This window comes from Cydia strobilella, chromosome 21, assembly GCF_947568885.1.
Source record: "Cydia strobilella chromosome 21, ilCydStro3.1, whole genome shotgun sequence".
Taxonomy (NCBI): Eukaryota; Metazoa; Arthropoda; class Insecta; order Lepidoptera; family Tortricidae; genus Cydia; species Cydia strobilella.
Window position 1 is genome coordinate 4,103,577 of NC_086061.1, and position 26,984 is coordinate 4,130,560.

At 40.6% G+C, this 26,984-nt stretch overlaps 3 protein-coding genes and 1 pseudogene across 3 annotated transcripts in view; 2 read left to right on the plus strand and 2 right to left on the minus strand.

Moving 5' to 3' along the window:
- The window catches only part of LOC134751013 (uncharacterized), a 182,143-nt gene extending 163,943 nt beyond the window's left edge, over nt 1-18,200 (minus strand). The window contains exon 1 of the mRNA XM_063686333.1: nt 18,196-18,200. The gene's annotated coding sequence lies outside the window, so the exon portion shown is untranslated. The remainder of the gene's footprint in view (nt 1-18,195) is intronic.
- On the plus strand, nt 1,426-3,902 carry LOC134751253 (uncharacterized). Its single transcript, XM_063686637.1, has 3 exons — nt 1,426-2,117; nt 2,690-2,879; nt 3,726-3,902. Exons 1-3 carry the CDS (start codon nt 1,551-1,553, stop codon nt 3,899-3,901), a joined length of 933 nt encoding a protein of 310 aa, XP_063542707.1. The 5' UTR covers nt 1,426-1,550; the 3' UTR covers nt 3,902.
- LOC134751254 (disintegrin and metalloproteinase domain-containing protein 10-like) lies at nt 5,565-18,041 on the plus strand (annotated as a pseudogene).
- LOC134751046 (uncharacterized) lies at nt 18,080-25,112 on the minus strand. The gene is made up of 10 exons (XM_063686382.1): nt 24,897-25,112; nt 24,308-24,613; nt 23,627-23,743; nt 23,415-23,532; nt 23,130-23,342; nt 22,572-22,661; nt 21,080-21,221; nt 19,939-20,105; nt 19,092-19,283; nt 18,080-18,544 (listed from the first exon to the last, which is right to left on the minus strand). The coding sequence occupies exons 1-10, from the start codon at nt 25,047-25,049 to the stop codon at nt 18,327-18,329; spliced, it is 1,716 nt and encodes a 571-aa protein (XP_063542452.1). The 5' UTR covers nt 25,050-25,112; the 3' UTR covers nt 18,080-18,326.
- Between the last annotated feature and the right edge of the window lie 1,872 nt (nt 25,113-26,984).

Below are 26,984 nucleotides of genomic sequence, written 5' to 3' on the forward strand. Positions count from 1 at the left end.
GAGCACTCTATGTCTTTAGTGTAAACCAAGAAAGACAATCGATACCGCCATCTAAGATACACCCAGAGACATCTAGCGACTAAGGTCGACACGCGAACACAATTAATACATTACACTTTTAGGTTTTAGGTAATCGTACTGTTTACCAGCTACCTTTTAGGGTTCCGTACCCAAAGGGTAATAACGGTAAGGCTCCACTGTCCGTCTGTCTGTCTGTCCGTCAATCTCTCACCAGGCTGTATCTCATGAACCGTGATAGCTAGACAGTTGAAATTTTCACACTCATTTTTCATTTTCTTTTTTTTTTTTCATTTAATTTTTGTTGCCGCTATAACAACAAATACTAAAAATAGAATAAAATAAATATTTAAGTGGGGCTCCCAACGACTCTCACGTTTTTTGTATGGGAGCCTCCCATAGAACAAACGTGATATTTTTGCCGTTTTTTGCTTAAAGGTACGGAACCCTTCGTGCGCGATTCTGACTCACACTTGGCCGGTTTATACGCTTACGCAACGGATCGACATTTTAATCGGCTGTCAACTATTATTATGTCACGTGCTGATATCGAGACGGTGGTGATCTGATGATTCTACTTAATGATTGTCTTGTGTTAAAAGCTTTTAAATCCACATTCACAAGTCATGACAATCGACTGTTTTCTTTTTTTGATGATACAGGAGGCAAACGAGCAGAAGACAGTATTCCACAGTTTAGCTTAAAAAAAGTGCCACGAAAAGGCTTGCAAAGACTGACTTGTATTTTTTACGGATGCTTAGGTTTCCATATTCATTTACGTTCACTGATATTCATCCATCATAGTATATATATATAGTATATATATATATATATATATATATATATAGGCCGTCACCACATCTGGTTACCACGCCAAGTTAGGTCAATCCAAACAACATGATAAGATTGGTTGGAATATATTTTAATCTACTTTTATAATAATGTGTACCGAATTCGAATTTAGGAATAAGCACAAACAAAAAGAAATGTTTGTTATAACATTATAATAACAGCGCCATCTAACGTCGAGTAGCAAAACCACTTGTCAAGCATGTATAAGTATTACTTATATTTTATTAGTTCGTGTAATATAGAACAGATGGCGCTGAAGTCAAAATAAAATATAGACCTGCACCAATTTTTGTAATTGATTAAAAAGTGTCTATCTAATTAATTTTCAATATCGTCCACTAGCTACTTATTAAGGACAAACACATGCTAAGTTGATAAGGTATTTGTATGAAAAGTAATCTTCTGTAATAGCCTGAAATAAACCTACATAAACAGTAGGCGTTAGAATTGTAATCACATTAGCAATAATGGAAACAATATTTAATTTCAATGAATATTACATTCCACCGTCACCTGCATTGTGATAACATGTATCAACCAAGAGTACGGGTAAGAAAAATATTTGTGCAAGAAGCAATGAAACAACGGATACCAAATTCGCTGTTATCATTTTTGGCGCTATACCAAAGGTTTTCGGTTTTAAATTCGGATGCAGAAAAGTGATAAATATAAAATTCAAAATGGCAGCTCATTGGTTTTCTATTGTCATGGGTTGTTTCATGATGTCGGCCTTATCTTTAACATTCACGGCCATGCCAGATGCAGGGAGTGGGCATTATTGGAAGCTTATTTCATTTGTGCAGTACATACCGACTTTCTGCATACTGATCTCAATGAAGTTCACTGTTTGCGAGTTCTTGTTAGATTTAACTGTGGCACAAGATTCTAATAGAATAGGGTTGGTAGCTTGGTTTTACACATTATTGATGTTTTCATTAAAAATAACTGGAGCAATGATGTATTGTGCATTAACAACATGTACAGACAGAGGCAAAATGTTTCTACAGTTCTTCCTTCATGTCCCTATTCTGGCTTTGGACGTTATACCCGTGGTTAATAGTCTTGTATTCTACCACATTTACACTCGAATGAGAAATTTGAAAATTAAACTATCGCAGCGTGATATTACTTTGAAACAATTAGAAATTGAGTATAAAGCTCTTGCAGATTCTTTTGATAAATTTAGGGGAGGTTACGATGTTATGGTAAGTGTTCATTTGTATAGAGATTGGACAACAATTCATAAAGTAAGTTTTTATTGTATTTATGGATATGTTCTTAAATGCAACTCCAGTCGTGTTCACATTTTTTTGAGCCATTTGGCTGGATCGATATTTTTGCGTTCGACTGTACATCAATACGCTATCACCGTTGTACCCAAAGTTGAATAACATGTTTAGATCTTTTAGTTTAGTTATTCTGTATTCTTTAGCTTGTATTGTAGTAATTACTTTTAGTATTAAGAAATGTATAATAATGTGGACATAATTGTCAATCGCTCTCGCAGACTTCCAAGATACAGGCTCAGCCTAGTTTGGAGTCTGATGGATATATCGATGCACATGTAAACAACCTTTATGATAATAAACTATTTGTATTTGTATTTTGTATTTATATGAAAGTTTTTGGAGTATCCGAGTCTCAAGTACAGTGTCCTATATACTTAGTAATACTTACTTACTGCTGTGGCGTGATGACCCGAAGTAGATCTTGGTCTCCGTCACCAAAGACCGCCATGCTTCTCTGTCCAAAGCCGTTTCTGCCAAGGTCTTTTAGCACTTCGTCTCTCCATTGGTACCTGGGACGTCCAGACGGTCAGATAGTATGCATCAATAGACGGTATATTATAAATATGTTGTTTCAGTCATGGCTGGTGAAATCGTCAACATACGTGTACGCGATGCATGCTACACTGCAGATCTGCATTCCGGCGGTATTCGCTGAAATGATAACCGCTCAGACTGACGAGATTAAAATGATTATGCATGAGGGGCTTGTGACCGAAAAAGGTAGGTAAAGTTGATAAATCTTTACAATACTGCCGCAAATATTAATGTCATCATTTCAGTAGCTAGGTACATATTTAATCAATTTATCTTTATTGAATACGGAATTTGTTCTCTGAGACTCCATGCCCGAAATAGCAAAAAAATAAATAAAACCCCAACGTCCCCAACTTAATGAAATGGTAGTTTGATTTGGATAAATCATGTCTAAGAATCAGCGCTAGAAAACCTGCTTTCAAAAAATTAAAACGTATCTACCTATATAAATGGGTTTACCCGTTTGAGAGGTCAAACTTATAACACCCCTCTTTTTGCGTCGGGGGTTACTGTAGCAACATAAATAAGGAAAAGTTTCTCGTCTAAAAAGTAAAATTAGGTTGCAGAAAGCGGACTTTACCGGACGAACGAAAAACACTCATTACGGCTACCACCAGTTTTAAACTGACATAATATTCGCTAGCGTGTACGTAACTTACTTTCTATTCATCTCGCTCGTACTCGCATATTAGTTCGAGCGAGATGTATATAGAAAATAAAATTAGTTAAGCAGACTTTAGCGAATATGGCAGTTTGACACAGCTAAGGCAGTCGTGGTAAGGCTACAGATAAGAAGAGAGATTTAAGCTTATTAGGGTTCCGTACCCAAAGGGCAAAAACGGGACCCTATTACTAAGACTCCGCTGTCCGTCCGTCTGTCCGTCTATCACCAGGCTGTATCTCATGAACCGTGATAGCTAGACGGTTGAAATTTGCGTAGATGATGTATTTCTGTTGCCGCTATAACAACGCCTCGCACTTGGCCGGTTTTTTTAAATTATACTTAACATAATGTATTACTGTAAATATGTATAATTTCAAAAGACACATCATCATCCGCTCGCACCCTGCGCTACGTTGAAGCGCGGCCACTCCTGCGCAAGGCATGGCGGCTTCTACCTCTGGACCTGCGCCTGCCCACCATCATGCTCTCCATGTGTGCTACGTACCTCATCGTTATCATACAGTTCACGCACCTTTATGACTAGTATCGTCGATAAAAACCTTTAAGAATAGAGCGTTGTCCCACAGGCCGAGAACGATCTTACAACCCCTCTGCTACGACGGTAATCGATCAGGCGATTGGTCTGCTAGTTGGCCTCCTATAACATAAAAAAAAACCGAGTGCGAAAGTGCGAGTCGGACTCGCGTTCCAAGGGTTCCGTACATTACACAATTTAAACAATGTATTTTTTATGTGAAATGTCTTTAAAAACCGTAGGGGTCGGATCAAAAACTAAGTAATTAAGTCCGGCTCACGCTTGACTGCACATTTCTAATATGTTTTCCGGTGATCTATAGGTAAAGATCTATTTAGTGTATTTTTTTCAAAATTTTTGACCCAGTAGTTTCGGAGATAAAGAGGGAGGATGGTCATTTTTTGCCTATTTTCTTGAATAACTTCTAAACTATTTATTTTAAAATAAAAAAATATATATTTGAGATTCTCACAATGAGCTCTTTCATTTGATATGGAACACGATATAGTTTGACAACCTTTATTTTTTAATTTTCTCATTTACCCCCCAAAAGTGGCCCCGTGTTTAAAATTAATATGTTTACGTTACATGTCTATTTTTGGGTCACAAACTTACATATGTGTACCAAATTTCAACTTAATTGGTCCAGTAGTTTAGGAGAAAATAGGCTGTGACAGACGGACAGACAGACAGACAGACGCACGAGTGATCCTATAAGGGTTCCGTTTTTTCCTTTTGAGGTACGGAACCCTAAAATTTGTCAATCATCCAATTCCCACATCTCAACGATTTGTTGATAATAATATTGAGAAACAGATTACAGAACTGTGTATGTAAAATATGTAGCAGTTTTTGTGATTTACGGAATATATTTTGATAAATTATGTTGATTTTATTTTTAACTGACTTCAAAATTTAGAAAGGCGGAGGTTTCAAGAAATTTCAAGGTTGTATTGTTTTATTTTTCATTTAACATTTCTTAGGTACCTCAGAATTCCGTCATTTCTCAACCGATTTTGAAAATTATTTTTTCGATTGAAAGTATATTTACAGATTGTTCCCATTTCTGCTTATGCTAATAAAGATGCTGATGACGGCAAAGCTTTTGTTAATAAATATATTGATTTACGGAAATGAATATTATAATGTCTTTTTATTACTTATGTATTTCTAATTCCTGTTTCATTTACACCCAATATCCTCTATTATATTATTTTATCTATATCCTGTCGTATTATTGTAAGCTGTTGTTTCCCAATAAAATAAAATAAAATAAAATAAATAAATATTACATCTTTTTCCGTAATAAAATGCGTATATAAATACTGGACCTAATATTCTATCCATATACGTGATGGTTTTTCCTCCAGGCTCAAAATCGATGATCTCCTTTGGAGAGCAGGTTTTGTTGATTCATTTTTGGATTTTTTTTCAAAATGGGGGAGCCAAGAGCTCACATTTGGCTCACAGGGCCACTTTTTCAACTACTTAAATACTCTACCTTTTAAATCATGACATTTTGATCGCAAACAATTTAAAAAGACAATTCTTCTGTCAATCTACCAACTGTCAATGAAACCTCAGAGATGTCTCAAAGAGTGTAAACAATCCAAAAATTCAAAATTTCGCCATGTGCGTATCGCTAATGCTCTTGCTCGTTATCATAAGCGTCATGGGAGAGGAGATAGACCTCAGTAGTTACAGTAATTGGTGCAATTTGCTGGAGTACTCCGTGGTCGTGGCTAAATTCGGTGCCGAGCAACACTTGCTATGTCTGAAAATGGTGCCAATAGGTATGCTTTCAAGTTTCAGTTGATCAGTTCTGATGATGTGGCATCAGATCTGGCGAATGTGCCGCTTCGACATTTGCACAATGCATGCACGCTGCACATCTTGCTACGAAAACGCACCTGAGTTGCAATGTTAACAAGCCTTTCACGAATATGGCAAAAGAATATACAGTCGCGAGAAAAAGTGACGACGAAGACCTTGAGCCTGATTCAGATTGAATAATTTGTTACGGTTTAGATCTAGACCTTGAAGAGCACTCCGGCTGATTGGTGTATACGCGAAAAGAAGTGAAAGTTGTGTGTGAGATGTGCGCCAATTATCAAGATGATCACCAAAGTCGTGACAAAAGTTTAAACCCGTAACGCAGCGTACTACGTAGGCAAACAACACTACGCGAACGCGATGCGGCGCGCGGGGTGAATCAATCCTTTGATACCTGTAGAAGTGTCCTACGTGGGCGATTTCGTTGCGAACGCGAACGCCGAGCCGCGCCGCGCCGCTTCGCGTTCGCGAGTTGTTAAGACGCTGCGTAACAAGTTGTTAAATACCTATGAATACGGAATACGGGGGGCCTTAAAACAATCCCTGCTAAGACTCGTTAGAATCAACTATTTTCCTAGTTCGTACTTCGTAGGCGAAATAGTCTTGAGTGGCGCAATGTCAATTAGCTCTATAAGTGTCACATGTTCATGAAATAGGCTACGTGCATGTGATACTTACTTCTACTCTTGTATGATTCCTGCAACTATGATATGCTTGCTAGACTACCATTGCCATGACTTTTTACCTTAAGGTCCCATTTAGACGGATGCTATGGATGCTATTTTTTTCACATTACGGTTTGCGGTATTTGGACGAACGACCGAATTGTTCTCTTGAGTTAGCAATGTATCAAATATTGCATGTAAGTTCTCGCGCTGTCTAAATGGGCCTTAAATTGAAAGCTTTACGCATGTTACCTTCGTGTCTTTGCATAAAAACCATTTACAGTGTCATGCGAGCTCACCAAAGTGTCGCGTATCTACCTAGACCCAGACCTAGACGAAGGAGTGATCAAGGCGTTCGCACCTGGTGACGTAGCACTAGCTTCAGGATTCCCATTGGTGGCGCCGTCTGCGGGCTCCGCTGAGGGATATATTGGACAGGATGGATATTTTTACGGGGTCTTACATCTGGGTATGTTTGTTTTGCTCATTCATTTTAGCACTTTCCCGATTGTATTAACGTGTGACCTAGTCCCTCAATTTAACTTACTATATCAGTTAAAACAAATGGAAATTCCATCCGGACATCGAAGTCAGACGAAAAATTTTACCTTATTTGTGACCAGTTCGTTCGTTCGTATTGTTGTAACATATTTTGTAAATATTATTATGTACTTACCCAATTCCTGACATGTAAAATAATATTGCTTTTACCAATAAACGTTCTGATTCTGATTCACCATAAGCGATATCCGGTTCACGCCGTAAAGCGTCACGCTTTATAGAAATGTTGCTGCCTTCCCTTAAAAGGTGACGTCAGCCGGAGACCAAAGGTTTTAGGTCACCATACTTTTCAGGTAACCGCACCCTCTACGCAGACCCATACAACCAGGACGATCCTCGCAAGATTTTCGGGCCGTTCGAAGACGGCAGTTTCGTCAACCAGGCACGCCCGCGCCGCGAATTTGTACAGGTGAACAGGTGACTGACATTTCCTACTAGGGCCACAGAAATAGTAGCTAATTCGTAAATAAGTTCCACTGTTTAACTGTCTGCCCTGATCGGGCAAATGCACTGCACAATGCAATGCACGGGCTCACAGTACTAGCAAACAGTCACCCACGAAATAAGGAACAGAAAGAAAGAAATTAAAACATAAGTTTTTGGCACAAATTTTAGTTTTGGTAGGTACAAGTTTTTATCGCTGACTGTACTTTTCTTTGCCCAAGCAACTAATACTTAAAACCCCAAACACAATTAGGTTGTGTTGTTTAATAATGGAGTTCCTATAGCCACGTCCTGTCTCCAGCATCAGATCAGCTCGATGGTACAATAATATTGCATTGTCACCTGACATATGTTTACAAATTTTTAGCTTTATCTGATACCGGGAAGTGTGGCAAATTTAACTTGCATGATTTGATTACAGACCGACACACAGGCAAACAAAGGGACAGGTGAAATTAAATGAAAGCTTGTAAAAAAAACAATGGTTGATACTGAAAATTAATCGTTCCGTTCTTTTAACGCAGATTTGCAGGTATGCGTTTTTTTTCTAGACTCTCAAGAAGCCAAATGATAAAGTGATAATCTTGATCTATTTAAATACCTATATTCATGTTATCGAGCCATGATCGCGGTGAGTGGTCGATTTTTGCAAGTCTTCTCGCGACATGAAATATAATGGCTACGTGTTGGAACAACGGTCATGGTTAAAATGCGTGACTTCCATGTCCCGAGAGAAACCAGCAATGTTAACTTACTTAATACTTTGTAGAAGGTTGGCCGCTTCGACGCGAAATCGATGCTAGAGACAGAGGACCCCCCGCCAGGCACGGCGCGGGCGCGAATCTGCGACTTGCTGTTGTTGGCCGACAAGGAGTTTTTCGATAAGGACGCACACGGCAGCCTGAACCATGCCGTGAGCCGCATGGTAAGTGCTAGAATGCTTTAATATAATCATCGATCGTCTTTGTTTTAAGTAAATTTTTTTCCTAATTGCTTCTCAAAGGAGCCTGCATGGTGTTTACTGAGCAATAATTTTATCGATCGGGACACAGCCTGGATTCTTCTATTGACATGACTATCCAGCAGCGCGACGTCCGCTCCGCTGAGATCGGCTCTCTACATAAGTAAATTGACTATAATTATTTTTTATTGTATTTTTGCATGCTATAGGTGCATGCGGTGGCCCAGGCAGACATCATCATCAGGAACGCGGACTTCGACGAAGACGGAATGCCAGATAACATCGGTGAGTTTTAATTGCTAGAAAAAATCGTTTCCCCTCTTTTGCCTATCACCTAGGTGACCTAGGTCCAAATTGGCCAATATAAAAGGGGTCATTGTTGATTAGAGCAGTTTGTCAATTTAAAACAATATAATGCCAAAAACAATTTTTTGTGACACAATCTTTTATTTTTGACCTTTTGTTTGCGTTTTTCCATCGAAGAGTTCCTTTGGATACTTTCTGACTGCATCATCAGATCAGCTCCATGTTAGCATAATTGTTGCATTGTCCTCGGAATCTCAGAAGTATTTACTCCAAATTTCAACTGAATCAGACCAGAAAATGGTTCAATTTAAGTTCAAAATTTCCAATCACACAACGGAGTGAAGCTAAGTAAAAAAAAACTGTAATAAGGCAGCCTTTCCACTGAGACGGAAATAAGCGGAGATGAGAGGAGACGTTCAGGAATTAACCAACAGCAATGGTTGTTATCCACATATTTTCTCAGCTCCGCTAGATTACCGCCAATGCTAATGAGTTAATTCCCGCACATCTCTCATCTTCGCTCACCTCCGCTCCGCCTCAGTTGAAAGGCAGCCTAAACCCTGACACATCGCAGGTTTCTCAGTGAAGTACATCCTAGTGCTGGCGTCAGAAGAGACGAACGCGCGAGTGTTCGGCGACAATGAGAAGCACTCGGTAGAAGGCCGGGACTATCTCAAGCGATTCTCGCGCCTACGCCGATTAAACGAGGTCTGTCTCGGGATCGCGTTCTCGGGGCATTCGTTTCAGAACAGGACGCTTGGGCTGAGGTAAGTAACATATTGAAATCCCGCAGGTTTCTCAGTGAAGGACGTGGTCCTAGTATTAGAGGAAACAATTGTGTGTGTTTGATGACGTTCAGAAGCTCGTGGTGGATGGCCGGAGCAAGGTATTTCGACACTGACTTGAGGACTGACTGAGGTAAGGTATTTTTACAGTTGGGTTGCATCAGCTAGACAAGATCGGCGGCCGTTGCTGCGGACTACAGAGTTGCTAGGTTCCAGAAAAGTTAGTTATGATCTTGTAAATAATCTGTGGGTTCTCATCCCATTCACCAGTTTCACTTCTTCAGGGACCATAACGGCGTCACCAGAACCCAACAGGAGCAGTCACAGGGGTAGGGACTATATCTAAATTCCAACGCAGCCTTACAGTAAGAGCGCATTGAACCCTCGTGCATGTGCTATATGTGCGCCATATATGCTTTTAAATGGACACTGACTGTGACTTTAAGCTTTTCTTTTACACCTATTCAGAAACACCTTTGACTTGTTATCAGCTTCACGTCGCTAGGTGGCGGAGTGGGCGGCTCAGCGGGCGGGCTCTGCGACCGGCGGAAGTTCGGGCGTTCATTCAACACGCTAGCCATCGCGCACGCTACAGGGAGCGGCGACGAGCGCGTGCCCGAGCGCATCGCCGCGCTCACGCTCGCTCATGAGATTGGTAAGTGTAAAGCCTAAGTAGACGCTTGAGTTGAGCGTGCAGCGGGGCGTGCGGCGTGTATGTTAAACAAATGCAAACGTATAGGAGCGGCCTTAGTGCACGCTGCTCAAATCACTTGTGAGCTCGACGCCACGCTGCACGCCCCGCCGATCGCTCCGCTTCGAGCGACCACCAGGCCGTACACTAAGTCGCTATTGTCGCTAAGGCAGCCGTTGGATTCGGGCGCTCCTTCAACACGATATAGCCATCGCGCACGCTACATGAAGCGTCGACGAGCGTATAGACGCGCTCTCTCGCGCTCATGAGATCGGTAAGAAAGTCTGTAAGGTACCTAGCTGTCTGACCAGCGTGTTCGGGCACTCCTTCAACACGCTAGACATCACGATTAAATTGGGAAATTCCACCTGAGCTAGAAGTTATTGATATTTCGGGGGACTTTCTGTTCTAAATTCGGTCAAGCCCAATGACCCAGGTAGCAAATTGACGTCAGCAACGTCATGATGACGTCATTTATACGTCATAATGACGTATAAATGTTACCTGGGGATAAATAGCGGTAGCAGGGCGCTGTTTACAGTCACGTAAATTATGTTACGCTAATGTTTCAATTCAATTATTTATATTGCACTAATCGTCACCTATATCAACTCTCATTTTTAGGCCTATTTTTTTTTTTTTTTTTTTTTATGTGATGTTCAGCAAACGAGTAGACGAGCCGCCTGATGGGAAGCAGTCATCGTCGCCCATGGACTGGACATGGATTTAATCTTACACTTTACAACTCTAAGGCGTTAGGTATATATTTAAGTTTTTCAGTCGGTCCCTTTTGCACCGATGCATTTATTGTGTGATTATATACGAGACATAATGATTGATAAAAAAGTCCGGTTGATCGCACGCATGACCTCGTCTTAGATTCTTGGATTACAGAGCTGTCATATAAACTATACCACCCTACCCTTCATACCAACCTTCAGCAGTCCCTATAAATTGCCCCTTAGGGTTAGTATTCTTAGATTACATTAGTCCGGAGCCCACTAAACTTATAGAAGTATGTCGATAGATGGCAGTGAATTTACAGTGGTTACAAAATTTACTATGACAGTACCGCTCTATCTTATTATGGCTTATAGTGTACGGCGGCCTCAGTGGCAAAGCAAACTGCGCCGCACCACCTATTTGGCGTCCCACTCTTTCAGTGTGCATACTTTTTCATGCCACATCAATCAAGTATCTTTTTTCCCCAGGTCACAGTTTCGGCGCCCACCACGACGACAACTTCCCGAACAAGCAATGCCGGGGTTACCTCATGGGAGCTCAGTCCACTGCTGCAGACAGTTTAACGCACTTTGAGTTTTCATTGTGCAGCAAACGACTTATCTCTGCCACGCTAGATGCTGTCAGCCACTGTTTGTACGAGGAGTGGCGACCTTACTGCGGGAATGGTCAGTTCTCGTGGACTCCATGCTGGTTTTAATGTCACGCTGACCGTCAGTGCGAGTAGCTCTAAGCTTGATACTAAAACGCTCGTTGAAGGCAGAGCGACAGGGCGACGACACACGTCGCGTACGTCAGCGTTGTCATTCGTCAACGCTCATCTGTGGCTGTTATTCTAAAACATCCTGGCTGGACATCATACATATTGGCCTGTCAGTGCTAACAATCAGCGCGACACTAAAACCAGCTTCTGTCCTTTGCAGACAGTCACTTTAGGCCCTTGTATAATTTGTCGAATCGATGCTGTGCGCCTCTCCTTGTGCTAAGTGGACAAGGAAAGGCACGATTACTGCGGCAAGGTATTCAGTCAGAGCGCTCAAACTCAAACTTCCACGATGAACGGGATCTGTCAGCGAAGTCTTCTCAGCACTCGTTTCTATGTATCAATTGGTAATTTCCAGGTATAGTAGAAGAGGGTGAAGCGTGCGATTGCGGGCTGCCTGTGCGCTGCGTGTTTAGTGACCCGTGCTGCACCCCTCGTACCGGAGGCGCGGAGCATTTTGAAGAGGGGTATGAGTACCTACAGAACTATATCGTATAATGTAGCATAAAAGATGGACATGAAACTTCCCAGTCGCTTGTTTCATGCCAGAACATGCAAAATGTGGAATTGCGAAATAGGGCTTTTCATGAAGCGAGTTCGAGATGATTCAGGGTTCTCAAGGGTCGGCAGCGCATAAGTGGCTTCTTTTGATGTTGTTTATGTCCATGTGCGACGATGACCGCTTCCCAAGCGGCCCGTCTGTTAATTCATTAGCTATCGCATAAAAAAAACATGAACTAGTCCTAGTCTGTAAAGACTGATGACAACTGTAAAGTAAAGGAACAATATCGGATCAAACGCTGGTCCCCAAGCTACATGGAGCAAAAAATCCACCTGAACAGATCCACGTTCCCCGTTACGCAAATTAAACTGTGGTATGTAGTGTCAAGTGTACGTGTGCTACAAAAAATAAGTCAAGAGAAATGAAGAATGAACTTGGAGAACTATTCAAAAAAACAAGTAGAGCACTCAGAGACGATTACGAGGTCTACAGAAAAACAGTAGTCGAAAAAAATATGACAAAATTCCGTAGCACCAAGAGAGCATATAAAGACCTCTCAACACATAAGAACTGGATACAGGGTTTAAATGATAAAAAAGGTGAATCAAGAGATAGAAATTATATAATAAAACATGCAACAGCTTTCTACTCCGACCTATATAAACAGCCTACAGATACAATACAATATGAACAAAATAACCCTGCTCTACAAGTAATGGCACGAACATCAACAGTAAACCCAATAGACTCAAAGGAAGTAATGGTGCATATCAAAAGATTAAAACCTGAAAAGTGCCCAGGCCCGGACCAAATCACAAATGATGCCTTAAAAATCGGTGCGCCTATATTAGCCGAACACCTTGTCAACATTTTCAACAGAGTATTGGTAGAGGAATTCGTTCCGACACAATGGTGCCAATCCAACATCATATTGCTTTACAAAAAAGGAGACCCGCTGGACATCAGCAATTACAGGCCAATCAGCCTACTTTCCTCAATCTACAAGCTCTTCTCATCAATATTACTAAGCAGAATAGCACCAGAAATTGACAAAAACCAGCCGATCGAACAAGCCGGCTTCCGGCCACAATACTCAACAATCGACCACATACATGCCATCGAACAAGTTGTAGAAAAATTCAAAGAATTCCGAAGACCACTGTATGTGGCATTTGTGGACTACTCAAAAGCATTTGACAGCTTAATACACGCATCAATATGGAACACATTAAATAAGAACAAAATTAATGAAAAATACATCAACATCATAAAGAACATCTACTCCAACAGCGTCAGCAGGGTGAGACTGGAAAGGCTAGGAGAGAAATTCAAAGTCGGAAAAGGTGTGAGACAAGGAGACCCCCTCTCTCCAAAACTTTTTATAGCGGTGTTGGAAGAAATCTTTCAAAAACTTCAATGGGAAAAGGAAGGCATATGGATATCAAATAAAAAACTAACACATTTGAGGTTTGCGGATGATATAGTTTTATTCAGTGACACTGCCAAAGGTCTGGAGACAATGTTAAAGAGGCTAAATTCAGAGAGCCAAAAAGTGGGCCTACACATGAACGCGTCTAAAACCAAAGTTATGACGAACAGTCACAAAAAAAGTATAACTGTAGAAGGAAAACAAATAGAATACGTGGATAACTATGTATACCTAGGTAAAATGATTTCCTTTGACCCCAATAGCAACATAAACGAGGTGGAAAGAAGGATAAACATAGCTTGGAGAAAATACTGGTCACATAAAGAAATCCTAAAAGGAAACTATAGTTTAAAAATAAAGAAAATAGTTATGGATTCCTGCATTCTCCCCAGTTTAACCTACGGATGCCAGACATGGGTCTTCACCGAGAAAGTTAAAGAAAAAATTTTATCATGCCAACATGCAATGGAAAGAAGCCTATTGAAACTAAGAAGAATAAACAAAGTAAAAAACATAGATATCCGGATGAGAACAAAACTGACAGACGCACTACAGTTTAGTTTAAGACAAAAATGGAGATGGGCTGGACATTTGGCTAGATACAAGGACAAGAGATGGACCATACAAACAACCAAATGGAAAGGCCCACTGGGCAAACGTAACTCAGGAAAACAAAGAAAAAGATGGGTCGATGACATCATAGCAATTGCAGGAAATACTTGGGAGAACAATGCTACAGACAAAGAGAAATGGAAAAAGATGGAGGAGGCTTTTACCCTCAAGGGATCACACATCATAAAAACATAACAAAAAAAAAGTCAATTTTATAATAGATGTGCGAGAAACAAAGCTTAAATAATAATAATAATGTAGTGTCAAATTAACAGATAGTTTTAAATTCCACTGCATAGATGAAGCGCCCTAAAACAGGACTAATGAATGTTACTTTGGAGTTTCTAAAATACAAAACTAAATGCCTGTTGCATCATCCGCACTTGACAGACTGATCAACGACACCCGTCGCGAATATGAAACTTTCCATACAACACAATTTAGCGAACTCTTTAACGATGACAAACAGTTGGTGCAACCGACCCTTAGGGTCCTATTACCTACCTACCTGTTGTATTTATTTTATTGGTTTCTATTTGTAGCACACTGCACAAAGGCGGTTGCGCCGTGGCACCTACGGCGGCCTGCCATCCTTCGCAAGGTCCGTGCTGCACGGGCAAGTGTCAGCACGCTAATCTTACAGAATTCGGCATTGTAAGTCCTAATCTTTTGTAGAATATAATCAGCGAAATCTCACATTACGAGTAGGGTCTCAAATGTAGGCTAGTGGCTCTATAAGATGTCGACCTCGCGTAATCCTATGGCTCCGATATTTTGATAATGATATCGCTATTGAGAAATGAGACTTGTATAGATAAAAACAGCCAGCCGACATTCGAAAGCATTTTCTCTCAAGCTCGATCGCTCAGTCAATTACTCATAGATTCTCGTGGTCAAAAGAATTGGATATTAGGCCAGCAAGAGTCTTCTTACAGATCCGTCTCGTGCTGCCAATAACTCTATAAAACTGAAAATTTTTCATTGTACACCGGATTGTTCCAGATTAGGCCAAGAGTCGTTCTGTACAGATCCATCTCACCTTGCCGTTATGGGCTGAATGGGCGCTGTCCCAATGCCAACACCTAGGTACATAAATCTGAAAGATATTCGCGGTCAACAGGATTGTTCGAGATTAGGCCAAGAGTGTTCCTGTACGGATCAATCCTGTCTTTGTGGACTGGACGGGCGCTGTCTCAGCGACGGCAGCTGCCACGCCGCGGAGTGCGCGGCGCAGGGACTGCGCGAGTGCCAATGCACGCCTCAGGCAATGGTATACTCTTAAACTCTTTAGAGAAACCCCGCCCTATCATCTTGTGAGCATCGGCTTCTAGTCAGCGCTATCATATATGTGAAATGGCGTCGCTGCGCAGTTGCCCCAACGTTGCGTCGAGCATCAACCATAGAGTTGACTAGACGCCGACGCTTGGGAGACGCTAGTGTGAATGGCCCTAAGAGAAACCCCTAACAGTGGGTCTTACAGCCATAAAGAAGCCGTTTTTTAGTCTGATGATCCAATGTTTTAAAATGTTACCAGTGTCAAATCCAAACTTTTTGTTTATTAGCATTATCAGAAAAATAAAAAGATTAGCGATCGTAAACGATAATACTGCGATTGAATCTTCATGATGTGGTTGTTAACGGATATTATTGCATAGGGAGGCCGACTTCATAAAGTCGGCATGTGTGGGGTGTGCTGCGAGCTACCGGGCGCTATGCAGCGCTGCGTCACGGCCGAGGCCGCAGCTCGAGCCCGCAAGATCAGTCCTCTAAAGTGGCTTCCTAACGACTATTCGGGCCGTAAGTTTGTTATCAAACCAGTGATAGGCTGGCGGACTCAAAAAATTTAGATACCAAGAGCAACGCAGCACTGCAAGATCAGCACGATGAGCCCGCTTTCGTTTCGGCTTCCGCGGGGTTACGCAGCGTACTACGTAGGCGAAAAACACGCGAACGCGAAGCGGCGCGGCGCGGCGCGAAGCGAATCAATCCTTTGATACCTATAGAAGTGCAGCGTTCGCGACTGTTCGCCTACGTAAGGCGCAGCGTTGCCATATTTACGGAGTCAGGATCGGTTTACCAACCGCTTCATGCCGCAATGTTAATTTAACGCTTTGATTTTTGGTGTGAAGTGTTCAACTAATTGTCCTTTACCCCAGTTGGCTACTTAGGGTGTCCTATTTCATTAACCGCTCGTTCTCAAACACATCCAAGACCTCTGGATTTAACCGGGTGCACGCTTTTAATTGTTCCACCTTTTAACTGAACAAATTGTCAGTGATATAATCAAGCTTTTCAATCTCGTACCTCACTTAGGCAACTCAGCAAGCTTCATTGCCTAAACACGGTACTCGACTGACAAGCTCGTCATCTCTATTATATTACGATTGTATAAAATCCCTCCTTCGGTCGTGTTTTAATTTATCGCCACTCGTTACGAATTTCCTACTTTTCGCACTTGTAACGTAATGTATAGGTACTATTGTGGGCTTGGCTGATAAATGTCATAATTTCAGCGAACCTAACGATAAGACTGTGCGAAACCTGCCAACCGACGATCATACGCGCATGGCCCGTGGGCAGTTGGTGTGTCACGCAAAACGCCGTCGGTATGTGCGAGACCAACGGCGTGTGTATGGCGAGAGACCGGCCGCGGTCCAACCTATACCCGGACACAGTGGTAACCTCTTAATCTCTTATCATATATCTTTGCTCGGAAAACATATAAAAACTCAAAAATGCGCGTTTTCCCAGAGATAAGACCTAGCTAGATCGATTTTTGGCCTCCGAAAGCCCCCATATAGCAAATTTCATCGATATCGTTAGAGCCGTTTCCGAGATCCCCGAAATATATATATATATATATATATATATATATATATATATATATATATATATATATATATATATATATATATATATACATACACAAGAATTGCTCGTTTAAAGGTATACGGTATACCTAACGACAAACATAGATATAACTCCGTAATAGATGGATACAGACTAAGGCAAAACGTGCATCGAAAATCAAGAAAATCTGATTCTCGATCAGATGGCGCCACTACCTTTGGCCTACTCTCGTATAGATGGCGTTGACGGTTTCGTTCGATATTTAACAATTTCAACGCATATCAGTGAACGAATATGGGTCAAAATAATATAAAAATAATTAATGCAAATATTGCAAATAAAAAAAACATTTATCCATATATAAAATATAAATACATTTTTTGATATTTTTATTTTTAGTTTTAATCGTGTGTCGATAGATGGCAGCGAATTTACTGTGGCTTCAAAATTTACTATGAGAGTACCGCTCTATCCTTTTATATCCTCTTTGCTAACGATGAGTGTGAGGCCGACCGACGATCATACGAGGCCCTGGTTCGTGCGCAGTTGGTGTGTCACGCAGAACGCCGTCGGTATGTGCGAGACCAACGGCGTGTGTATAGCGACTATAGCGAGGTACCGGCCGCGGTTCAACCTGTACTGTACCCGGACACAGTGGTAACTTTAACTTCCTCAAGTGTTCATAGGTCTTTATTAACTCTCCGATTGGCCATTCCTCATTGACAGATACATCTGAGTTTTACGAAAACAGAACCTTTCTACCGTACCGCGAGCTTATTTCTTTAAATTGTAACATTTTCGGCTCGACCGACTTCTTTCGGATTTAATCGAACGTACCTACTGCCAATTGTATTAATCAATAGATTTTTAGATAATTTTGCTATTTTTTTCAGGAATTCGCAATGATGAGGCAAAGAGACCCCAAGAATAAACATACACAGCTTCAAATATCACCCGCACTTGTGTTTTGCCTATCGGTGTTCATAATGGTGAAATAAAAAAATAAGACTTTACAACAGACATTTTATTAACTAAACAGCCCGCACCTCTTTGCTTTTTAAGAAAAAACAAAATCTTAATATAGTTTGTCAAAGGACTGTCTCATTTCAAACATAGACAGAGAGAATCATACTATCTTTGTCTTACACTAGTACTAGCACCCAAAAGAAAGGGATGAGTATAATTTTCCTGGTTGGTACTGACTGACAAATTGGTTTGACCAACTATAGTTATTTATTTTAGTTGTTTTATTTTTAAACATTTATTAACAAAACTTTACAAACATAACAAATTAAAACTTACACATCTTCTCCAGCATCTTAAAATAACAATACTTGATATCGAAATCCATGTCGTACCAATAGTTGACTGCTATGCACCCATGGCTCTGCGTCACGTGGTGGAACCAGAGGCTTGGTAGGTAGAGACAGTCGCCTTTCTCTATACTCACCCTGTATTTGTGGGCCTTCTTGAATTGGGGGTATTTCGTGTAATCGGGCTGCTTGGGATCTGAAATAAATGCGGAAATTAGTTTTTCATTTCTCATGCTCTGAAAGAGGGTCATTGTCGTTCTAAAAGATGTGCAGAAAATGATACGTGTCTGCACTAGAGCATTTTACGTTCCAAGTACGTTTTTTTTAATTTTTTTTACGATAAGCAACTGAAATTTGAGTCTAAATGGATTTTTTATACAATTTCCATTCTGATATTTGACTTTCCATTCGATAAATAACGATACTTTTGCCTGAATTGTTAATTGAAAGTACCCTCAAGAAATACTATAAAAATGTATACTTTGTCATGTTTAAAATAAACCACATGCATTTTGCTTTCCTCGTATTCGAAATGAAAAGTAGAGTGTTTAACTCGGGTGAAAGGCATCATTTCATCCCTTGGTTAACAATCTACTGTTTTCTTGTGAATTTCATTCATAAAGGTAGTTTCCCAACCCTCACTGTATCAGAGCTCGGCCCCAGGGTAGCGGTGGTAGTGACAGGGCACTAGAGGCCCGTGGGGCCCGTGGGGCCCGGAGGGGTATGAGGATGGTGATACGCACCTACACAAATCCACGGTAACCCAGTTTCATCTTCATCTTTCACTGGCACTATCTCCCAACCCTCACTGTACTGGAACTCGGCCCTAGGGTAGCGGTGGTAGGGCACTAGAGGCAGATCCGTGGGTGGTATGAGGATGAACTCTTTGAAACCGTCTATCACGCAGTAGATGTTCTCGTAGGGGTCTTTGTGCACTGTGAATGAATATCCATCCTTTATAAACTGAAAAAGATATCATACATCAAAGAAAAAGTGACCAAGTCCACCGGTGGCTGAGGCGGGAATCGAACCCGCGTCTTCAGCTTACGCGGCTAACGTACTGACCACTAGACCACCCGGCCACGTCGGTACCCGGCCCAAATTCTCTGGTGTATGCTCTTTGAAAGGCTAGGCGCCATCCATTCCATCCATACCATCCATTATATCCATCCATTGTTCGTTCATTGAAACTTATGTATTGTGGACCAATACAAAATTTAGTGATATCATTTAAAGCCAGGTTCAGAAGTCAAAAATGTAGAAGATTGCCTGTCAAATATCAAAAGTGCGACGAAAATCAGAATTATGTCTAGTGACATTAAAAGTGTTGTAAGCTCAGGTTGTAAGTATTGAATTCCAAGATATACTAATGTATTTTCTAGTCCTTCTGACCTTACGTTTTGGTCCATTCAAGCGGCCGTTAGCGGCCGTTAGCGGCCACTGTGAAGTCTCAAAAATGGTCAAATTTTTAATTTGTTGCCTATCCCTTTTGCACTAGTGAATTGCATATATGTGTAAGGTCTCTAAACAACAAACAAAGGAACAAGAGAGGAACAGGAGGTCAAGGAGTATACAATTTTCACTTCTTACTTGATGTCACAGCCCTATCATCTCCCATCCAAAAGTTGACAGCGTCAGGTGACTTGTTGAATGCCTCGCTGGCAAAGGGTATTTCTGATTGTATGTCAGATAATAGTTCTTTGAAATCTTCCGTTAGATTGGAATTTTGTTTCTGTATGTATGGTATATAGTTTTCCCTGCAGAAAAAAAATTGTAATCTATTAAATTATATACACTACATAGTATAAAACAAAGTCGCTTTCCGCTGTCTGTCCGTCTGTCCCTATGTATGCTTAGATGTTTAAAACTATGCAACGGAATTTTATGCGGGTTTTTTTAATAGATAGTGATTCAAGAGGAAGGGGTATATGTATAATTTGTAAAGGTTTTGTGTAAATTTGTCGAACTACCCGTGCAAAGTCGGGGCGGGTCGCTAGTAAGTTATATATTACTTGAATCTTCATGTCCATTTTTATGTTATTCCAGAAAATTGTTTTAAAATGAGCGCGCCTCCTAAAAGTGACTTTAATTGGCCTAGACACAGAATAAATAATAGTACTAGGTACAGAAGATTCACTCTCTAACAAAACGCGTCTATTGCGACAGATATGACCGCTAGGTGGCGCATGCGTGAACAGGCGTCCGTGCCGTAGCGGTGCGCGGCAATTACTATGGCTAGACGAGAGGTCATCACTTAAAGCTAGAAAGGCATAGGTCTCACAGTAACCCTTACAAACACTTTCTGAGCAACCGAGTAGTAAGGGCTTGGAACAAACTCCCGGAAGACGTAGTTTCAGCACAAAATGTGAACCAGTTTAAAAATAAATTAGACAAGCATAACACTACATCTAATACTCGTTCATGATATATATCTTTATGATTACTGGATACAGGCCATATCAGTTGCCATAACTGCCTGCCTGCTTATTAAATAATAATAATAATATAATAATAGACCTCAGAACTGGGGGCGGCCGCTTGTACTTGTAGCCGCGCGACGAAATCGTGAAGTGAGTCACGCCAGAACAGACGTTAATGGCAGCTTACAAAATAGAGTGCCAGGCCACTCAAAAATTAAATTTGTTACCCTACGAATAAAGAAGGTAGGGCAATATTTTTGTGCATATGTTTCATCCATTATGTCTTTTTATTTAACTTCTTCTTCACATACCTTTTCTGTTCTAAGCAATCTAAAAACTCTGTCATTGTCATCTCCGCTTCAAATGGCATGACAAAGTATTCCTTCCCCTCATCATTGGTGGTGATGCCGTCAGCGAGACCATTGGGGGTGACCGCTACTGTCACCTTTTTATCTGGTATTGTTTTCCTGGAATATCAATTTAAAGAATTAAGTTGCTAATAGGCAGGTCCACACAGAATGTGTCGCCTCGCAAGGAAATTGCTTGCTCGAAGTAGCTTGGTTGGTGGAGACGTGCCTCTCCCAAGGCAATGCGGCCGCAGCATGTCTACACAGACTGAGCTGCCGCACAAGGCAATTTACTTGCGAGGTGACTCGTTCTGTGTGGAACTGCCTATTAGCAACTTGGGAGATCAAACAGTTATGAGTAAAATTACACTTTAGTCAGTTAAAATTGGCCTATGCATTGTCATTTTCTAATTTCTATTTCATCAGGTGACAACTAAAACTCACTAATTACTACAAAAATATTTAATAATACTAAAAATCAACTATTTTGGTATTAATATGGTTCATTATGGCTATTAACTTGAGGTAGTAATTAGTGAGTTTTGGTTGCCTCCAACGATTTATTCTCAAAACAGGCGTTGGGGTAAGATTGATAGGGATTTCATGAGGGGTAACACCAAAAATCGTCCGTATGCCGAAGCATTACGGGCGACTTTTCAAATTACCGCATAAAAAACCCTTTCAATCTTACCCCAACCCAATGCACCTTAATACACTAATTAAGTATATCAGAATCATGCCCAAACTGCTTGAGCCCCAATTACCCCAAATTCTTGCTTTAATTCAACCACATTGGTTTTATCCGCTTCAAAATAAAGTTTATAATTCGCTTACCTAAAATGATCAGCATTCCATTTATTTGTAGCCGGCCAGGAAGCACAGCCGCCTCTGATGATAACTGGTATGTTCTTTGATACATATTCCCTGAAGAATTCTAGAGGCTCTAATGTCCGTGTTTCAGGCAGACTCTCGCCCAAATATAGATCTAAAATATAAAAAAATCTTAACATAAAAACCTACTACTATAACAACCTTGTTTATTTTTTAAATATATCTAACTATTACCTGACGACTCCTCATGGAGGACGTTTAAAGCATCAGTAATAATACTACTAGTCATGACTTTCCTTAATTTGACTTTAAAACATAATAACAAAAACATACATTGAATTTTACATACATTTATTTTATTAACATGTAAACAACCTAAAAACTGCATTGACACTATTGACATTGACAGAAGATTGACAGCAATATTTTTTTTTATCAGAACTATGGATTCTCGTGAAATAAGGTAAAATAACCACACTAATTTTATTCAACATCTTATTCAATTTTGAATCGAATTATGATATAAATAATTAAATATATTTCATAGGCATGGGTTTCTTCAAGATTCCCTTGATTGGTTGTTCATAGGAATCCGTAAAAGTTTGTTTTCCTTTCTGTGCTTCACTCGGAGGAGCTATAGTTTCGTTGGGAGATGGTAATGTTCTATTCCAAAAATTGCGTGGCATGAAGTTGTTGGTAGCGTCGACCACGGTCACTAAAAAAGATTTTATAGTTTGTCAAAGGACTGTCTCATTACTCTCATTTCAAACATAGACATAGAGAATCATACTATCTTTGTCTTATACTAGCACCCAAAAGAAAGGGATGAGTATAATTTTCCTGGTTGTTACTGACTGACAATTTGGTTTGACCAAGTATATATTACGTCGTATTCTAAAGCCATAGCAGACGGGCGTACCGGACTAATGAACTTGCTCCGATTCGAGGCCTGTTCTATCGAGTGGAAGGTGGTTCGCCATACGTCCGTTAAGGACGTAGCTATAAGCGAGAGCGAGAAAGAAATATGCTGACTACCTACCACCACCAGACCAGACCACGGTCACAAATGTCACAATCCGGAACGCCCGTCTGCTATAGCTTTTAGTTTGGTACAGTTGAAGTAGGGATCTATAATAATAGTCTATATTATAAAAGTAGGGGAAAATAAAAATATAAAACTAACCATTCGATTTTCGGTTCGTCTCCGTCTCGGCAATAGTGATGGCGCTATGAGCTCGTGGTCCCGGCAACATATTTAGTTCGAGGAATTCATCTGCGCCTTGTTGTGTCATACTGATTTTATTCTTTTCGTGCATTTGACGTAGTCGAAGGGCTTTATCAAAACTTTGGAGGAAAGTTTTGGATGTAGTGTGCAAAACCACAGTATCTAAAACTCCTGAAAATAAGAACAAAATATTGGCAAACTAAAGAAAGATAACAAGTAACTGAGCTGCATTGTTATGCTTACGCAGTTGTGAACATCTTGCTATGATTGTTTCCTTGTATCGATGTTTTTTGTTCATGGGGTTGCCTAAGAAATTCACATCCACTAGTGATATCAATGTGCAAAGGCTATCCGCGACGTCCTGAAAGTAATCATTAAATGTTGTTTATCTTCTTTTTCTTTTGATCCAACTTTTACGTGGACAAAACTTAATATTATAAAACAAAAGCGCTCACGGAAAAATCATTTAGGTTATTCTTCTTAGCTATTAGCACTTCCATTCGGCGCAGTGGTTTAGCCCATGCAACATCTGTGAGCTTGTTCTCTGATACATTCAAAATTCGCAGCGATGACTGAAAAGAAAACAAAATTATACGTGAAATTAAAAAAAACATGTAAAATAGATTGCTAACTATACCAGAAACTATTGCTCATTATGATTAGACAAAAACGAACTCCCTAGTTATGAATAAACACACATAACTACAGAATAAAAAAAAACCGGCCAAGTGCGAGTCGGACTCGCGCAAGAAGGGTTCCGTACCATTACGGAAAAAAAAACAGCAAAAAAATCATGTTTGTTGTAAGGGAGCCCCACTTAAATATTTACATTATTCTGTTTTTAGTATTTGTTGTTATAGCGGCAACAGAAATACATATATCATCTGTGACAATTTCAACTGTCTAGCTATCACGATTAATGAGATACAGCCTGTCGACAGACAGACAGACGTACAGCGGAGTCTTAGTAATAGGGTCCCGTTTTTACCCTTTGGGTACAGAACCCTAAAATAACTTGGAGTTGGTTGACCGGGTAGTAGAAGAGAGATCATTACTAGTTTACATTAATGAGTAACTACTGGTTTTAATATGTATAATAAAACAAAACGCTCATAAGAATTTACATGCTTACCTACCCCAATGGCTATCATAGTTCTGGGATCAAAGCACAGCCCGTCCGGGTTGGTGGTATCTTGCTTTTCTATATGAAGTTCTTCCAAATACTTCAGTTTTTCTAAATTCTCAACCACACTAATCCTGTTATGGCTCAAATATAACTTCTTCAACTTGTAAAGTTTCTCCAGACCTTGGATCTTGTTTAATTGGTTCCATTGAAGATGTAAATGAGTTAAGTTGTATAAAAGATCTAGGTTCTCAATCAACGTTATCTGATTGCTGTGATAGTAAGCATATACAATATGCGTCGGATTTTTTGGTTTGGGCTGCATACAAATAATTAATCACGTTAATTTAAGTATCTACCCTCCCTACTCCAAATAAAAAAAAAATGTCAAAATCCTGATACTTGTATACAGAAAAGGCTTTGTAAATGGGAAGCGTCAACAGTATGGGTTACAACAGTAAAAGAAGGGGTCACATGGTAAAATTCTAGGTATTTTTTCGCAAATAAAACATTGAAACTGTTAGACCCAGCTCAGGGCCCAGGAATCCGCCCTTGACTGTACATTTACGAATGCGTTAAGAATTTAAATGATAGTAACTTACTATTTCAGTCAGGCCTCTCTCATGCAAAAATAGATGTGTCACCCTTTTTTGATCGGCTTGCTTTTTACGAAGAATATTTCTCGCTTCTTTTCGAAGTTCTTCTTCATTTAGCTTTATTTCTGTTAATTTGGATTTCCGACTACCTTTTAACATTTTAAATAATTGAAACTCCTTAAAAATGTAAACATAAATAAGAGTCCTATCAATCGATTGAGTTCGAAAATAGCGCCGTTTCCATGGTAATTTTGGTATTGCCAGCTCTCAGAAAAATATATCTACTGGTACCCGAATTTGACGCTGTCAAATCATTAAAAAAAAGTACCCGTGTGTGTTATTTTGGAGTCCGGTTAATGTACGACCCAATAATGTACAGCCCAATAATTGGCGACCACTTTTTTGGACGCGTATTATGGGGTTGTACACTATTGCCCTGTTCAAACAGTGGCTTCATATTATTGCCTCGGACCGAGCTTGTACACCCTGATAACGCTCAACCCAATAATACACGACCCAATAATTCGAATCCATTTAATAGACGCCGATTGTTGGCCGCATATTATTGGCCCGTACCGATAATGCTCGACCCAGGATTGCTCAACCCAAGAATGTACAGCCCAATAATTGGCGTCCACTTTCCGCTTCAGACCACAGACTATAAATATTTGACACATAGAGTGATATTAAAGGGATGGGGCGACGATTTTTAGGATTACGATTCAATAATGTTGCCATGCGCAAAAAAAAATTGTGTACGATTCATTAATGTTGCCATGCGCCAAAAAATAAGCACTGTGCTGGTTATTTCATAAAGACCCTCCACACTCGTGCGCGAATCGCGGAGCGAAGCCGCGAACGCGAGTGTGGAGTCGAGTGGCTAATCAGCGAAATCCACTCCACACTCGCGTTCGCGGCTTCGCGCCGCGTAGTCTGCAGCGGGCTTATGACATTTTAATGGCAAATATAATTATTATAAAGGGCCCTCCACACTCATGCGCGAATCGCGGCGCGAAGCCGCGAACGCGAGTGTGGAGCCTAGTTCGCCTTTAGTTCGCTGTTTAGCGAACTAGGCTCCACACTCGTGCTTGCGGCTTCGCGCCGTGATTCGCGCATGAGTGTGGAGGGCCCTTTATGATTATTGAACCCGTACCAGACTACGCGGCGCGAAGCCGCGAACGCGAGTGTAGAGTCGATTTCGCTGATTAGCGAACCTTGACCCCACACTCGCGTTCGCGGCTTCGCGCCGAGAGTCGCGTACGAGTGTGGAGGGGCTATAGGTTTTTTATGCATAAAAAAAAATATTTTCATTATTTTTAGGGAAGTTTAAAGCTACGTCTCACATTATTTGAGCGCTCTAAATTTAAAGGTCCCCCACACTCATGCGCGAATCACGGCGCAAAGCCACGAACGCGAGTGTGGAGTCTAGTTCGCTAATCAGCGAGCCCATGAATCTATAGTTTGTCAAAGGACTGTCTCATTTCAAACATAGACAGAGAGAATCATACTATCTTTGTCTTACACTAGTACTAGCACCTAAAAGAAAAGGATGAGTATAGTTTTTTTTGTTCTTATGTACTGACAATTTGGTTTGACCAACTATAGTATAAAACTGGATTAGGCAATAGTGGTGGGGGAACTGTCAGAACGGGATAGTCTTGAGTATTTTTCAGTAGGAGTAGCAGAGAAAACGTTATAATTGTTTGTCCTTGTTTCAGTCTCACATTTTTTTTAAATTCACCAACGTAAATTTGTATGGTACAAATTTACTCGACCAATCATATTGTCGCATTGCTCGCATTGCGTATGTTATATCCCTCACGGGCGCACGCGGTCGGCCAATTCTATATGATCCTACCTTCTATGGGCGAGCCCAATTTAAAGGCTCCTGTACACCATGGCCCACTGTAGGCCATTTCAAGGGACGCATTTATGCGTTAGAGGGAGCAAGTGATATTCCTATCTCATTCCACCGCATAGCTGCGTCCCTTAGACTGGTCTACGCTGGGCCATGGTGTACAGGAACCTTAATCAGATTTGGCGAAAAATTGTCCCCGTCTGGACTGAAGTTAAGTATATTTTTAAAGTCATACA